The 16,167-nt window shown below is 43.9% G+C and overlaps 1 protein-coding gene across 2 annotated transcripts in view; it reads right to left on the reverse strand.

The window, feature by feature from the left end:
* The window catches only part of TBX1 (T-box transcription factor 1), a 43,894-nt gene that overhangs the window by 15,446 nt on the left and 12,281 nt on the right, over nt 1-16,167 (reverse strand). For both annotated transcript variants that reach the window (XM_042441330.1, XM_042441329.1), the window contains 3 exons: nt 10,489-10,590; nt 4,812-4,983; nt 2,123-2,278 (listed from right to left, as the gene is read on the reverse strand). In XM_042441330.1, coding sequence (XP_042297264.1) covers nt 2,123-2,278; nt 4,812-4,983; nt 10,489-10,590 — 430 coding nt within the window. The remainder of the gene's footprint in view (nt 1-2,122; nt 2,279-4,811; nt 4,984-10,488; nt 10,591-16,167) is intronic.

Genomic DNA, 16,167 nt, shown 5'->3' on the forward strand with positions numbered 1-16,167 from the left:
TAATAATAATAATAATAATAATAATAATAATAATAATAATAATAATAATATTCCAGGGGTTGGACAGGGAAGTGTATCACTGTTGGCTCTGCTGAACCTCTCAGTGGCTTTTGATTTCATTGACCATGGTGTCCTACTGGGCTGCCTCTCTGGGATGGGACTTAGAGGATCTGTTTTGCAATGGCTCCACTCCTTCCATGAGGGTCAAGCTCAGAAAGTTTTCAGCTGTTTCAGTGGCCAATAATCTGTGGCCAGACTATTGACCAGGACAGGCTACAAGGAACATTCAACTCCCCTGTTATAACTGCTTTAGTGTCTGCCACTCCATTTCTAGGCATAATTCAATGTGTTGGATGTGATCTTTAAATCCTAACATAGCTTGGGCCCAGAGCACCTGAAAGATTGTATTTCTCTATATAAGCCTGCCCAGGTTTTGAGATCTTCGGGGGAAGGCTGGGCAAGGTATAAAAGGGTAATATAGTCACTGTCTGTGCAGGGCAGATGTCTCACTAATAGGACACAAACAGGCTGATTGAAAAGTCTCTGATTTTGTTCTTTCCTTTCCAATTTTATACTGGATTACAATATACTGTCCTGGGGAGGTGGTAAGAAAAGTCTCTGATCATACTGGGAGCTGACAGAAAATATTCTTGGGTAAAAAAAACGTGTCTAGATCTCCGAAATAAAATTGGGAAGAACAGAAACAAAACCTGAGACCTTCTGGTCTTTTTATTAAGTGTGGATGAGCCCTAAGAAGACTTTCACAGTGCTACAAAAACTGCTGTTGACATCCCGTTTCTTTTATATTGGATAGATTATCTATTTGTAACACACTGAAATGCAAAAATGGAAGCAAGGCTTTCTTTCAATCCCACCACATTCACAAACAAATCTGGTGAGAACACAAGAGAAGTCATTCTTGGTGGCTACTTCTTCTGTTGGCAGGCAAAAGCCTTTTCATTTTGACAGGTTTTTTACCATTACTTGATTGCTGCAGAAGGGTCTTTTAATGGGGTACTGTACTGTTCCCCTTGATTTTTAGGTTTTAAATGCTTTTAAACTACTGTATATACTTATGTATAAGTCTAGAAATTTAGATTAAAATTGACTAAAAAAACCTGAGTCAACTTATCCACAGGTCAATGTAAGTACTGTATTTTAATGCATATATCGATAGATAGATGGATAGATGGATAGATGGATAGATGGATAGATAGATAGATAGATAGATAGATAGATAGATATGGTGAAAGGCAAGAGTTTAATCTGCCCTGGAAGTACTGACTCCCTTCTACACAGCCTTTAGTATGTGAACAAATAGTTAGGCCTGGGATCTTGTACATTCTTTGGCATTGTTTTGCTTTACTTTATCCTTTACATCCTTTGTTGCATGCCCCTAAGTTTAAAATCCATAACTTTGGCCCCCAAACTTATCCTCTAAAATGTCAATTTGTAGTTGAGTATATATGGTATTTTTCATTTACTGATTTTTAAATAGTTTATTTAATTTTTTGATGCTCTTTAATATTATCATTTATTTGTATCTGTATTTGTTTTCATTTACATTGTAAGCTGCCCTTTTTTCCTACATGGCAGAAAGGCAGGACATAAATGAATAAAGAAAGAAATAATACTCAAAATACCCGTCATAAGGAAAAAATCATAATGTAATAGCAAATAAATATTGTAATTTTCTTCTAGTGCCTTTTGAGACTTGGCGTCTTATTTTTCAGGCTAGGCAGAGGAAAGAGTTTTGAGCCCAACCTATGCAGTGTAGTTCCATCTGACTGATGAAACTGGAGTCTGCAAACAATTTTAAGATACCACATTTACATCTAAACTAGCTGAATCCCCTCTGTTTAGTCTCATCATACTAAAGCTGATTTTTTTTTAAAAAAAAAAACCTGCAACACGTCACCTTAAAGCACTTTGTGGGTCATTTTTTCCCCTTTTTGGCATCAACTGATTGACTGCTCTGAACAATCTCCCTCTCCTGCCGTCTCTTTTCCGGCCCTCCATCCATCATGTTGTTGGAAATTCAGGGTGGGGAGGTGGGCTTTTTGTTGTTGATAAATGAAGTACTGGAAGGTTTGTGTCTCATTAATGAGCTCCAGATACTCACTCGATGGTTCTGGTAGGCGGTCACCGCAGTGAAGCGGGTCTCCTCGAAAACAAAGGTCTTAAAGTTCTCTTCCGCATACTTTTCACTGTCTTTCCTTGGATCCACATAGACCACGTGGAAACGAGGCTGGTATCTGTGCATGGAGTTCAAAATGATCTGAATGATAAAATGAGCAAGGGAGATCATATAACTAATTCATTCTGCTACAGTGGAACTAAACCAAGATGAGAAATGTATCCCCCGCACATGCACCATCCACCTGACTGCACAGTATCAGTGTGGGAGCAGGCTGGAAGCTAAGGTGACACTGGAGTCAATGTGTGTGCTGCTTGCTTACTTGGAGGTGAGGTCTGTACTGAGAAGGACTTGGTAAATATTCACAACGTGAGTCATCTGTATAGAGTTATGACAGCAAGCTACTTGATGGAGAAGGAAAAGGAGATTGCAATGCTGCAGCCTCGGTGAGAGTAAGAAAATCCTCTTGATTCATCTAACCTCTAACTTGCCTGGGATTGTCTGTTTCTGGGGGTTGGTGGAATTGTTTGGACAATGTGCTTACTTTTTTTGGATAATAAATTCGAATACATTTGGCTTTAACTCAAATTGCTAGTCCCAAACACATTCATCAACGGGATTTACATACATGTTGATTTACCATTCAGTCATTTATTCAGTGGGTCTCCTGCAGTTAGGAATAGTGACTAGAGTTAGGCCTTAATTTATTTGATAGAGACAAACTCCGCTACTGAAGTTGTGGGGACTTTTTAATAGGTGTTATTAATTCAGGATGCAACCTCATCAAACTTAAGCACTTTGAAGCCCCCTTGATCTTAGCAAGGAATTAATTAATTAATTTTATAACCTGGCTTTCTCCCAATATGGGACCCAATGTAGCTCACAACTGTAAGGGCAAGTGATGGTACAGAGATCTAGGCTTACACATTCTTAGAGAAGATCATTTGGACCCAGTGGAACAAGCTAGTCATTCCTGAGTTCAAAGGGTCTGTTATAAGAACAACGCATGCATCACGGCAGAGACAGGCCTAAATCCCATTAATTAATCCCAACAGAAGAACACCCATTGAATCATCTGTTGAAAGGTGAATCAAAATGTAAGTAAATCCTAATGGTGGATCCACTCTAGTTGGAACAAGGCAACAAGATTCAGGCCACAATTTTAAGTAAGGCATTACCTCCTGTGTATGGGAAAGGACGATTTCTCTTCTAAGACAGCTCTTGCCATATATAATAACTATATCAACAATAGCAAAGTCTTTTTAAGAAATCTGCTGCCTGATCAAGGATATATATATATATTGTCTATCATATTGATTTAAATTGATTAATGCTGCAGTCCTAAACACCTGTAACTGGGAGTAAGTCCCACTGAACCCAGAGCGGCTTACATATAAGTAGACATGTATACAATTACCTCATAACTGACTAACCATAGCCCTAAGCCTAAGTAAACATGCATATGTATCCAGTTTAGCTGAACAGTGTGATAAATTAACAGCGTGAACTAAAGAATAAAACCTAGATTCAGATTTCCTGCTCAGAAACAAGCTGTTAGACACATTGAGCAAGGCTGTCCCTCACTGCTTAAGTTCTCCTCCTGTGAAATAGGCTCTGGAGAGAATTGCATTATCTGATCACAACATGCTCATGCAGCAGAGAAATGACATCCCAGCCACCTCAGACTGTATGTACGTGTAAGCCTTACTTTCAAGAGATTTAATATCAAATGAATATCTCCAAAATTGCAGATGCAGCCAAGAAAAGTTTTTTTAAAAAATGTTTAGCAAAAAAAGTTGCTTGGAGTTTTTTGCATGATGATAAAAACATTATTATTTTAATGGTTTGCAGTTTAAACTTTTGGACGAGTGCAGTATATTATAAGAAAAATTTTACTAATTGTTTTGCAGGGAAGATGGGGAAATGGATGAGCTATAGTTAGACAAGGTAATCTGAGTAACTGTCTACTTCTGTATAGACCAGTCCTGTCTCTGGATGCTCTTTCTGTCTGTGTGGGCATGTGAAAAGTGCTTCTGCCTAGTGGAACATGTGTGGCTGCAGTGCAGACAAAATCCTCCATTGCGGCAGCGCTTATGTGCTTGGATTAAGTGGTCTCCCAATGCAAGGTGTTTCTGCCACAAGATGAAGACTTGTTTCTTTGCCAGGTATTTTCCTTATTATCAACATAGTCAGTTTCCCTAGTGATTTTAATGAAATATATTATCATTTTATTGTTCAATTGCCATTTCGTTGTTTAATTTTATTGTAGCTCAAGAGTTTTAAATAATGCAACATTGTAAGCTGTTTTCAGAATGAAAAGTAGTATAAAATGTCTAAATAGATAGACAGATAATAGACAGAAATTATGAATAGAGAGATGTAGACTTTGAATGGAGACACAATACAAATGATAAGCATTGAACATCACTACATACAGTATTTTGGTGTTCCCAGCTACTTCCCCCCCCCCCCCCCCGAATTCTGAGTAAGTAGTACATCTATCCCAAACCCTTCTTTAATCTTTGTGCCGTAGCAGCTCCTAACAGCCCTTGGCCCATATTGCCAACCATAAGAATGTCATCACCAACTGTCCTGCCATCTATAAGTCAGTCCAATATTATTCGGTCATTCACTTTCCCCCAATGGCCTCCTGACTTTCCCAGATGGGACTTACATGTCCATTGTCATCCAACAAATTGTTAGTCAGCTTGAGTTTATCAAAGGAGACAATCTGTTTCATCCACTGGGCTCCTCTAGCTGGAGAATCCGGGTGGTAATGAACTCTCCCTGGTGTTGCAGGGTCTGCCTTGCCAGCCACCAGCCAGGAGGAACTGTGAAATGCATAGCTGTGTTGGAAGAAAAAGCCAAGAGTGTGTTAACCATCATGCTACATAAGCTGCACTGCAGGACTGCAAAGCAGATGAATTTACAGTACATTTATTTATATAAGATTTTGCACAATGGATTTTCCTCTCTTCTTAGAAACAAATGTAAAATCACTTCCAAAACAGTACACAAATAACAATATAGTGAGCCCTCCACATTCGCTGGGGTTAGGGACACAGGACCCCTGTGACAATGAAAAATCCGCAAATAAAAAACTCCTTTTTTTAACTTGAGAGAACACCTCTCTAGGAATTTCTAGCTCCTCCATTGCAATTCTGTGCCCAACATCTGCTAGATGCTGCGCATAGAATTGCACTGGAGGACCTACAAATGCCTAAAAGAGTATTCTCTCTAGGGATCTCTAGGTGCTCCAATATGATTCTATGGTCAACTTCTGGCAGAGTCACGCTGGAGGACCTGGAGATTCCTAGAGAGAACTTACCTGTATCAGTCAAATAAGTATTGGCCAGGGGATTGGGAAGGGATTATTTGTATCTTATGTATTGTATTTTCTGTATTGTATTTTCTTACTGCTGTTAGCCGTCCAGATTCCTCGTGATTGAGTGGGATACAAATAAATCTATATTATTCTTATTATTAAATCCACAAAAGTCAAATCTGCAAATGTGGAGGGATGACTGTACTTCAAATATACATGTATAAACAAATGGGTGTTAAAACACAGCCAGTAATGCAAAGCAGTGTATCCAGAAGTAACAATAAAGCAATTGGTGAAATAAGAGCAATGTAAATGAAGAGCAAATAGAAGAGTTGCGCTGCATAACCTAGAATTTCCTAGTCAAAACACTTCTGTAGGCATTTGTAGGTCGTCCAGCATGATTCTGTGATCAACTTCTGGCAGATGCTGACCATAGAGGACCTGGAGATCCCTAAAGAGGTCTTCTCTCAGGTAAAAGAATACTTTATTTATTTATTTACGGGGGGTCCTTCACCCCTAACCCCAGCAAATGTGGAGGGTGGTAATCTTGGGGATCAGTTACTCAGGGGAGAGAGAATGTTATTCTGGGCTGAGCTCAGAGGAGAGCTCAATTCATGGGGAAAAAACCTTCTGAATAATTAAAAGGGTGCTTCGCCACTTGCAAGAAGCAACACAGTGGATTTGTAAAGAACGAATATTGTTTTAATTGCAGGTGTAAGTATTTCATCCCTCTGATTTGTGAGAGAAATCTCCCCTGTCACTGAGAGTCTTATGATGTATGAGCATAAAAAGTGCTCTCTACTGAACAGCATCTAGCAGGGCCAACCTAAGAAATGTAGCTATCCGAGACAAAGGGCACACTGAAGCTCCGCACCCCTGACATGCAGAAGTTTACTTGGGTGGTAGTTGTGTACTTGGGTGGTAGTTGAATTTTGCTTCAACACAGGCAATTATAACATGTCCTCTACTGCAAGACCTTTAGGGAGTGTAGGGCAGGCTGAATGTCACGCACAGCTCTGGCCTTCGAAAGAGGAGAAAGGCTGAAGGGCACACAACAACAACAACAACAACAACAAGAAACAAATGTTCTCCGTTCCTCTGAACATCTTCACCAACGTGCTTTGTGCTAGAACTAAATATTACTAAATATGTGGTCAATATATTTACATTCGAGTGGATTATGTAACATTATGATGTGCTTAGTATGAAAAAAATTGTCATTTCCATTCAAACATTTATTGTTTTATATGTTTTATATAAACATATGATCGTAAAAGCTTAAAAGGCTTGAATTGTTTTTGCAAGATGGCAACGTTATGGCTAGAACCTGGATATGGTTGTCCCAAATAAACTGTACTATAACTTTTAAAAGCTTAAAAGGCTTGAATTGTTTTTGTAAGATGGCAACATTATGGCTATAACCTGGATGTGGTTGTCCCAAATAAACTGTATTATCACTTTTACTACACGGATTAATCAGTTACGATCTGGGTCACATCAGTGATTCATCCAAACTGGGGAGTTTTTCTCTTTCTAGCTAAATGTGCCAGAAGGGGGAAAGGACTATTTTATGTAAAAGAGATCTTATATCAGAACTCATCTTTGGGGACGGAGAGGGGTGTCTTGTAGCTATTTGCCAGCAGTAGCTTAACATAAAATGAGAAGAGATAAGAATTGGCAGGCAGAGTATTTTGACTGTGTTGTTGTTCACTGAAGTTCTTAGGGTGTTTTGGCAGTAAAGGCATGGCTAGTAGTCACTAAACTATAAATCTAACGCAGGGAAAAACAAAACCCGGCATATACCACAATCCTATGCATGTCTGTTGTTGTTGTTGGGTGCCTTAGAGTGACCCTACAGCAAACCTATAATGGGTTTGTAAGCATCAGAAGGGGTTTACCAGTGCCTTCCTTTGGGGCTGAGAGGATGTGACTTGCCCACAGTCACCCAGAGGGTTTTCCGTGGCGGGGTGTGAGCCCTAGTCTCCCAGAATCCTAGGGCAATATTCAAACCTCTACACCACACTGGCGCTCATGTTCTGTCAGAGGTAAAGCCCAATGCATTCAATGGTATTTATTTATTTATTTATTTGACAAAGGTCCAAAACACACTGCAGAAATAAACCAGTTTGAGAGCCCTTTAACTGCCTTGGCTCAAGGCTAGGGACTTGTAGTTTTGTGAGACACGGAGTCTTCTCTGTCAGAGAGCTCTGGTGCCCCAATAAACTACAATAAACAGCCAGGGCAGTTAAAGCAGTCTCAAACTGGATGATTTCTGCAGTGTGGTTTGGACCAAGGATGCATACAGAGCCAGAGTGGGCTTGCAGTTTGAGTCTAAGACTCTGGGAGACCGTGTTTTGAATCCCTGACTCAGTCATGGAAACCCACTGGGTGACCATAGGCAAGCCACACACTCTCAGCCTCAAGGAAGGGCAAAGGCAAGCCTCCCCTCTGAGCAAATCTTGCCAAGAAAACCTTACATGTCTTGGAGGCGCACAACCACCACAAAGCCACACGGAAATTGTTTATTTATTTCCGTTGTTTCTCGTCTCTAGAAACCAGACTTCAGAGGCTGTGGAACTAGATGTCCGTGGAACTATGTCCCCACAGCACCAGGTATAAAACATGTCTTGCATTTATAACCTGCTTTCTTCAGTGTGACCTACAGGGCTCTCCTCCACTGAGGTAGGAGTGTATGTGATGGTCCCAAGATGACTCAGTGGGGACTTGAACCCTTGCTCCAGCCACTGTACCACACAGAACAAAAGCAAACCCAATGACAAAAAGGTTTTAAAAAGAAACACCAGCATGGACTGCTGAACAGATGGCAAGAAAAGCAGCATGTCCCATTTCAGAACTACTTGCTCATCCTGGGCCCTCAAAGCCATGACTCCAAAGCTTGAGGTTATTTTAAGGATACACAAGTCCCAGAATCCCCCACTCAGCAGGGCCCTCACAATGCAGTCCACAAAGCCACTTTCTCAAAGTTTGCATTATACACACCCAAGATATCTGCAAAAGTAGCTTCACCTGTCTCAATATCAGAGTTGAAAACATGCATCGCTCCAGATGTGGTTGAACTGTTAGTCCCATCAGCCTCCTAACCAGCAAAGTCAATGGTGAGGAATGCTGGGAGTTGCTATCCAACAACATGGACAGCGACCACCTGAGGACCATGAGTGTATCCACACGGCAGAATTAAAGCAATTGATGCCACTTTAACTCCCACGACTCTATCCTGTGGAATCCTGGGATCTGTGGTTTTGAGAGCTCTCTGACAAACTTGGCTGAACACCTCGCCAAACTACAAATCCCAAGATTCCAACACGTAGAGCCCTGACAAGTTGAAGTGGTGTCAAATTGCTTCAATTCTTCAATCCTATGGGGTGCCTCCACACTGTCAAAATCATGCAGTTTGACACCACTTTAACTGCCATGGCTGAATGCTATGAAATTCTGAGAACTATAAGTTTTGTGAGATAGTTAGCTTTCTCTCTCAAAGTGCTCTGGGGCCTCAGCAAACTACACTTTGTGTAGTTCCGCAGCATGGAGCCAGGGTAGTTTAAAGCAGTGTCAAATTGAATTATTTCTGCAGTGTGGAGGCAGCCATGGATCCAAGAGCGGAGCTTCAGACCAGTCTGTGGTTGGATCTGTTTCTTGAACAGTCAGCTTTGGAGTTGAACAAAAACATCACTGGCGCAAAACAAGAAGAAACAGAGCGGCGAGAGCAAAGAAGACCTGCTCCACTGGGTGCTCTATATCCCATTTGCCTTTGACAAGCCAGTCCTGAAATGAAGCTGGAGATCTGTCTAAATATTTACATCTTTGGCACCAACGCCAGTCAGAGAGGGTTGAGGTTTTGTGGGGTTGTTTTTTTATCCAGGCGTCTTGGATCTGATGAAGAAATGCTTCTCTTTCAGTCCCAGGTGAGAAAAAGCCTAAGCCCAGAGAAAAAGGGCCCAGGAGTTGGGTGGCAAAGGGGAACGCAAGAGAAGAAGAGCTCGGAAAAGTGACCTTTGGGGGGACCACAGTTCCCAGAATCCCCAGCCAGGAGGGACAGACACCCAGAGTCCCCCAAAACTCCTTTGTCTGGAGTGATAAAAAATAGGCTTAGTACAATCCTAGCGATTACACTAGAATTCCCACACTGAAGGGGGGGTTGGACTAGGTGACCCTTGGGGATCCCTTCTATGGTCCATGCTGAGGGCACTAGGCCGATAGGTAAGGAGCCTTCTGCCTTCCCCAAGCTGGTGCCCACCATACACACACACACACACACACACAGTCAGACCTCCTTATCCACGGATTTTTTATCCACGAATTCAAGCATCCGCAGCTTGCAAATATTCCCCCAAAGTATAAATCCCAACTAGCAAACCTTGAATTTCCATTTTATATAAGGGACACCATTTTACTATGCCACTGCATTTAAAGGAACTTGAGCATCCACAGATTTTGTTATCCACGGGGGTCCTGGAACCAAGCCTCAGCGGATAACAAGGGCCCACTTGGTGTGTGTGTGTGTGTGTGTGTGTAGAGGCCAGCAGGGCTGCTCCATCTGTGTCTCTTATATAAAAGGCCAGAAATCAAGGTTCATTTTTGGGGAACGTATTAAAAATGTTAAAAAGATCTGCCAGCCGCAGATGCTTGGATCCGTGGGTAAAAGTAAAACAACCCAGCAAACCCATGGATCCAGAGGGTTGGCTGTACTAGATCTCCCCAGCAGAGAATATGGAATAGCAATAGCAACAGCTTTTACATTTCTATAGGCTTCATAGGGAACTAAGCACCTGCTAAGGCAGTGGTCCCCAAAGGGTGCCCTTTCAGAGATGTTGGACTTCAGCTCCCAGAAGCCTCAGCCCTATTGGCCAATAGCCTGGGATTCTGGGAGCTGGAGTCCAAGAGCCCTTAAAGGGCACAGTCTGGGGACCACGGCGATAACAGAGCAGGGCCCCGTTTCTTTGGCGTCCAACGGGTCTTACTCCCAAGGAAACCTGGCCCGAAAGGAAAGCGGAGGCGGGAGACTTGCCGGTATCGCTTGTCGTCCACCGGGACGAAGTCCATCAGGAGCATATAGTCGGCCATCGGATCCATCCCGAAAATCTTCACCTGGAAAGTGGGGAACATCCTCCTGGAAGCGAAAGGGGAGAGTGAGGGAAAGAAGGGGAGAGATGGCAAAGCAAGCGGTCATTCCCACAGTCCCCTGGCCTAGTGCTTGGGTCTCCAAGCGGATCCGTTGCTGCAGTGCGGAGGCAGCCTTTCCAACTCGCCTCCTGGCTGAGACATGCCTTGAACCAGGCCCACAGCAGCGCCTTCGGATTGCAGGGCTAGTAGGGCGGGATCGCAAGACCCATCTCCTCCAGCCAGTGGCGAGGAAGGCTGGGAGTTGCAATCCAGCCCCACGACCGAGGGCTTCCCATCGCCACCCAGGAATAGACTGGACCAAATGAAGAGAGAGTCGCCAGCAGTGGGATCCCTGCCCCTTTCATCCCTCTCCCAGCCAGGGGGACCAGGTGTCCTCCTTCTCCAGGGCATGTCCTCCATTTGCGCCTCCTCTCCAGGAGGCATTTCCAAAGCTCCTCCATTTGGGGCATGGCTAAGAAGCAGGGCTGAGTGTCCTGAGCTGTCAGGCTGACCATGCCCCACCTTGTTTCGAAATGTCCTCCATTCGGGAGTACCTTGTCCTCCTTGGCAGTGGGGCCAAGGGGGGTCACCCTGCCTCCAGGACGTGCGGGGGGTGTCCTCTGGGTTCTTGTTGGGTGCCTTCAAATCGTTTCCAACTTCCAAGGGGAAACTATCATGGAGGGGAATGCTTTGATTGGGATTTCCTGCATGGCAGAATGGGGTTGGACTGGATGGCCCTTGGGGTCTCTTCCAACTCTACGAGTCTATGATTCTATAGTATTTGTGGGGGGGGGGTTCGTCCATGTGGCTAGAAGAGTTTGTTCCTGACGTTTCGCCGTCCTCTGAGGCTGGGCAAGTTCCTCCAGAGAGGGGTTCGCTGTGGCCATCCTCTGAGGCTGAGAGAGTGATGCTTGCCCCAATGTCAGTTTCCAGGGCCAGGCCAGGATTCGAACCCAGGTCTCCAGAGTCCAAGGCTCAAGCCACTAGCTCCCCATTGAGACTAAAATATTTCCTCAGGGAGATTTCTTGCTCTGGGTTTTTTTTTGGGGGGGGGGCAATACATTCTAGGGGCTAAGGGCCCCAAATGGCGAGGAGGGCCACACACAACACACAAACACAACCTGAGGTCGGACCCAGCAGCCGAGGATGCCTTTGCAACTGCTGGCCAAGGCTGGCACCTTGGCACGCAAAGAAAGACGAGAAGAAGCCAGCTTTGCAAAACCAAGAGTGTCCACTCTAATATCTCACTATAGCTAGACATCTCTATCTATCTGTCTATCTATTATATCTAGACATCTCTATCTGTCTATCTATCTAGTTATATTCAGCCATCTAGAGAGAGAGCTATTTAAGGACAGGGATTTCTTTCACATCCGACTATAAGTCAACCTCATATATAAGTCAAGGGCCAGTTTTGGGGCCCACAGATAAGTTAGGGGCATGCAAGAAAGGCTCTAAAGGATGAAGCGAAGGAAAATGATGCCAAAGGACTGACAAAATTGGATCAGTCGAGTGTAAAACCGAGGCGCATGTAATGAAGGATGTAAATGTTGAAGCAAAGGAAAACAATGCCAAAGAACTTATGAGATTCCAAAATAACTATTAGTACTCATGCTAAAGGCAAAGGGATGAGAGAGTCGAAGGGGGTCAAGGCTTCCAGGGCAGATTAAACTCTTGCCTTTTCACCAGAGGATGGATATGTATACACACACATATATATGCGTTCAAGTACAGCACTTACATTGACCCGTGGATAAGTCAGCTCAGGTTTTTGAGTCCATTTTTTAACCTACATTTCTAGACTTATACATGAGTATATATATATACACATACATAGACAAACCCCAGCTTTATTCCCTCCTTTAACTTCATTTAATTTCATTTTCTCCAATCTGTCCTGACTCAAGCAATTTGTTGGAAGCTTGGTGCATTCTCTTTCCCCCTCCTTAGATAGGGAATTCCTGCATGCAAACTCCTCTCTCTGTGTGTCTTTCTCATTCAAACTAACCATGTCATTTAGGTCGCTCCCCCTTTGGGACCAACAGCCCTCCTCTCTCAATGGTTTTCTCCTGAGCTGCGTGTTTTCCATCTTCCTCCACTCTGAACTGTCTTTGGAAAAGTGGCGAGAGAAAGATTCCGCCATCGCCATGTTAGTCTGCAGAATCGTATGTAGAGAGATCTTGTGGTACCTTTGAGACTCACTGAAAGAAAGAAATTGGCAGCAGGAGCTACCCAAGCAGATCATTTAGGTTTCTTCAGCCTTTGGTAAGGAAATGAAAATATTGAAATATCCAACAATGTCAAAGCTAAGGCTGTCAGGGTCTCGCTTGAAACCAGCAGAGTGCTTCCCTAAGAACTCCAAAAACAACCCACAGAAGCTGCTTGTAGTTCAAACAAAAGTTTACTAAATAGCTTTAATCTATACATTGACATAAAAGGCGATATCCTCATCTCGCCAGTGAACTCTGGCCATCTTTGCCAAAGAAAGCCGAGAGAGGAGGAAGATGGAGGATCTCTTTGAGAGTAGGACATCTTTGAGAGAGTCTCTCTTAGTCCCAAAGGGGCTCCTGCTGCCAACTTCTTTCTTTCCGTGAGTCTCAAAGGTGCTACAAGATCTCTTTACTAGCTAGATTAGGATATAGCCTTTTATAGATAGATAGGGATTTCCTGCATGTGAACTCCTCTCTCTCGTTTTTTTGTGGGGGTTTTTTGGGTTATGGGGCCATGTTCCTGAAGAGTTTCTTCCTGAGATTTCGGCAGCATCTTCACAGAAGAAACTCTTCCAGAATACAGCCTCAGAGCCCGAAAAACCGACAAAAAGTTGCCCCCCCCCCTCTTTCTCATTTAAGTTTACAGCGCTATATAAATAAAGGTTAATAATAATAATAATAATAATAATAATAATAATAATAATAATAATAATAATAATAATAATAATAATAGGTGGCTTCTTCTTTCTCTCAAAGATTTCCGACTAGACTGTTGGTCCTCCGTCTTCCTCCTCCCTCGACTTTCTTTGCAAAGATGGCGAGAGAAAGATGCCTTTTTACCTGAACCCTTCACTAGCGAGATGAGGATATCGCCTTTTGTGTCAATATATAGATTAAAGTCATTTCGTAAACTTTTGCTTGAACTACAAGCTGCTTGTGTTGGTTGTTTGGGGAGTTCTTAGGGAAGCAGAGCTAGACAAGGGCACATTTCTGCTGCTCTGCCGGTTGAAAGCGAGACCCAACAGGCTTAGCTTGGACATTTTTGGATAGTTCAATATTTACGTTTCCTTAGCAAGGACTGAAGCCTTGGGAAACTTAAATCACCCTCACGATTGTCCTCCCTTCGCTGCTACAAAGAATGAGGGCTTTATCGCGGGATAAAGCTCTCACATCGTTGCATATTTATAGCGTTTTAACGTGGACTGTTTTAGATTTTGTAAGCCGCCTTGAGTCCCTGTACTGGGAGGAAGGCAGGATAATAATAATAATAATAATAATAATAATAATAATAATAATAATAATAATAATAATAATAATAATAATAATAATAATGAAAGAGAGAGCTGAGAGACTTGCTTGAGAGTAAATCCCATTGAGATTTTGGAGGGACCAAGTTTGAAACCAGCTCTCTTTCTCTTTTTCTCTCTTTTGCTCGAGGACAGTCCAAAAAAATATTTTTGTATTTCTTTCATTATATTGATTTACTCTCCTTTAAAAAAAAAAATGCCGCCTTTTTAGTTTTCGTACTACAGATCCCTTTCCCGGCCTCGCTAGGAAAAAGCAAAACGGTGCCAAAGCGGGTTGTTTCTCCAGCGTGGATGCAGCCTTAGCCGACTCTTATTCGACTCTATTTTCGGGGGGATCCCAGTCCAAGTCCCCCAACGCCCCCCAGAACCATCTCTAAGGCTCCATCCACACAAACAGCAACCACAATGGCAAGGACACGTGTCTAGACGGTTTCTATACTATTTCTAACAACCCGGTGCGACCCAGCTTCGAGGGTCTCACAGACACTCCGGATCCCAGGCTTTGCTCGCCTTGAGCCAGGGCAGTTGAAGCGGTCTCGAACTGGGTTATTTCTGCAGTGGGTTGGGGACCTGGGTAACCCTTCAAAATCTGGATGCAGCCACTGTTTCCAAACTCTCCTCCATTTTAATAATAATAATAATAATGATGATGATGATGATAAGCGATGGTTCTGGGGATGATCGCGGATGCAAATTATTATTATTATTAATTATTATTATTATTATTATTATCATCATCATCATCCGCGATCATCCAGAAAAGGAAGTGGGCAAGAAACCCACTCTATAGTTCCCTTTACGTCCGATCTCTTGATCGTGAATACAGAGATAATAATCGACTTTCCTTTTCAGGAGGCAGACATCGCTTCGCAAATGGCAGGAAGCTTTGCTGTAACTATTTTCTTTCTTGATTTCAGTTACTTCCGACTCAAGTGGCGATTGATCGCATTCAACTCGCGATTTCTTGACTGTCGAAAAGCGACACTTCGCCCCAAAGCCCCTTCGACCTGACCCTCTGCAGGGCCTTCTTTTTCTGCATTGGGCTTGCCTTTGGTGCGTTCCGGGGCTGCGTCTGAAAGGCCTTCAGGGCCAAGGGCAGGGGAGCCTCCAAGGAGGCTTTGGCAAAGACATCTAGGTCCCAAACACGCGGCGGGAAAGAATCCACCTTGAGACCGCTGAGAAAAGTCGTTCCTTGTGGCCCCAGAGCTCTCGAACAGCCTGGAGCCAGGCCAGTTGAAGCGGTCTCAAAGCGGGTTGTTCCCGCAGGGTGTTTGGGACCCTAGCGACAAGAGCGATCCGGAGTTTTGCAATGACATGAATGGACCTTCTGCACAGAAATGGACCTTTAGACTCGAACACAAACCAGCCAGAAAAGCCCAAGAGCCAAAGTAAATGCAACGCGACTGTCTCTAAAGGAAAGCGACAGCTGGCGAAGAGGAAGGCCAGGCCCTGCCATCCGAGGACGGAGAGAGCAGGGAAAGGCCTCTGCGGCCCCAGTGTTTGAATTGTCCCCGTGTCTTTTGTATGTGTTGTCAGCCGCCTCGGGCCTCGCTTTGGGAGAAAGGCGGGATCACAACAAAACAAAAATGAATGAATGAAAGCAAGCAAGCAAGCCGTGGTTCCAGGAGTGCAGCCTTGTCCCCTGGGCTCTGGAGAGGCACACTGACTACTAGGCGAAGCCGGAGCCTTGAAAGGCCTCCTTTGCTTGCATTTGATTTGTGTCGGCCAACCGACAGGTGCTTCTGCCCAAAGCCTTCCTGGCTAAGAAAGAGGAGGAGGAGGAGGAGGACAAGCGAAGGCGGAGAGAGATCGCGGGTGATTTCCCCCCAATGAAATCCAGAAATAGTGGGGGAGACTGGCTGGGCTCCTGATGGTTCCCAGCAGCGAAGAGAAAGTAAGCGAACCGGGGAAGGGTTTAGTTTCGCCTGGAGGAGTCCTTCTCTCGGGACGATCATCCGGGTTAAAAGAAGAAGAAGAAGGGGGAGACCGAAGGCAAGGGCTTCTCTGGGGCTTCTCCTCCCTCCTGACCCCGGCTGGAGGCCCAAAAAGCCTCCAAGCCCAGCCGGG

The sequence above is a fragment of the Sceloporus undulatus genome, chromosome 10, assembly GCF_019175285.1.
Source record: "Sceloporus undulatus isolate JIND9_A2432 ecotype Alabama chromosome 10, SceUnd_v1.1, whole genome shotgun sequence".
Taxonomy (NCBI): Eukaryota; Metazoa; Chordata; class Lepidosauria; order Squamata; family Phrynosomatidae; genus Sceloporus; species Sceloporus undulatus.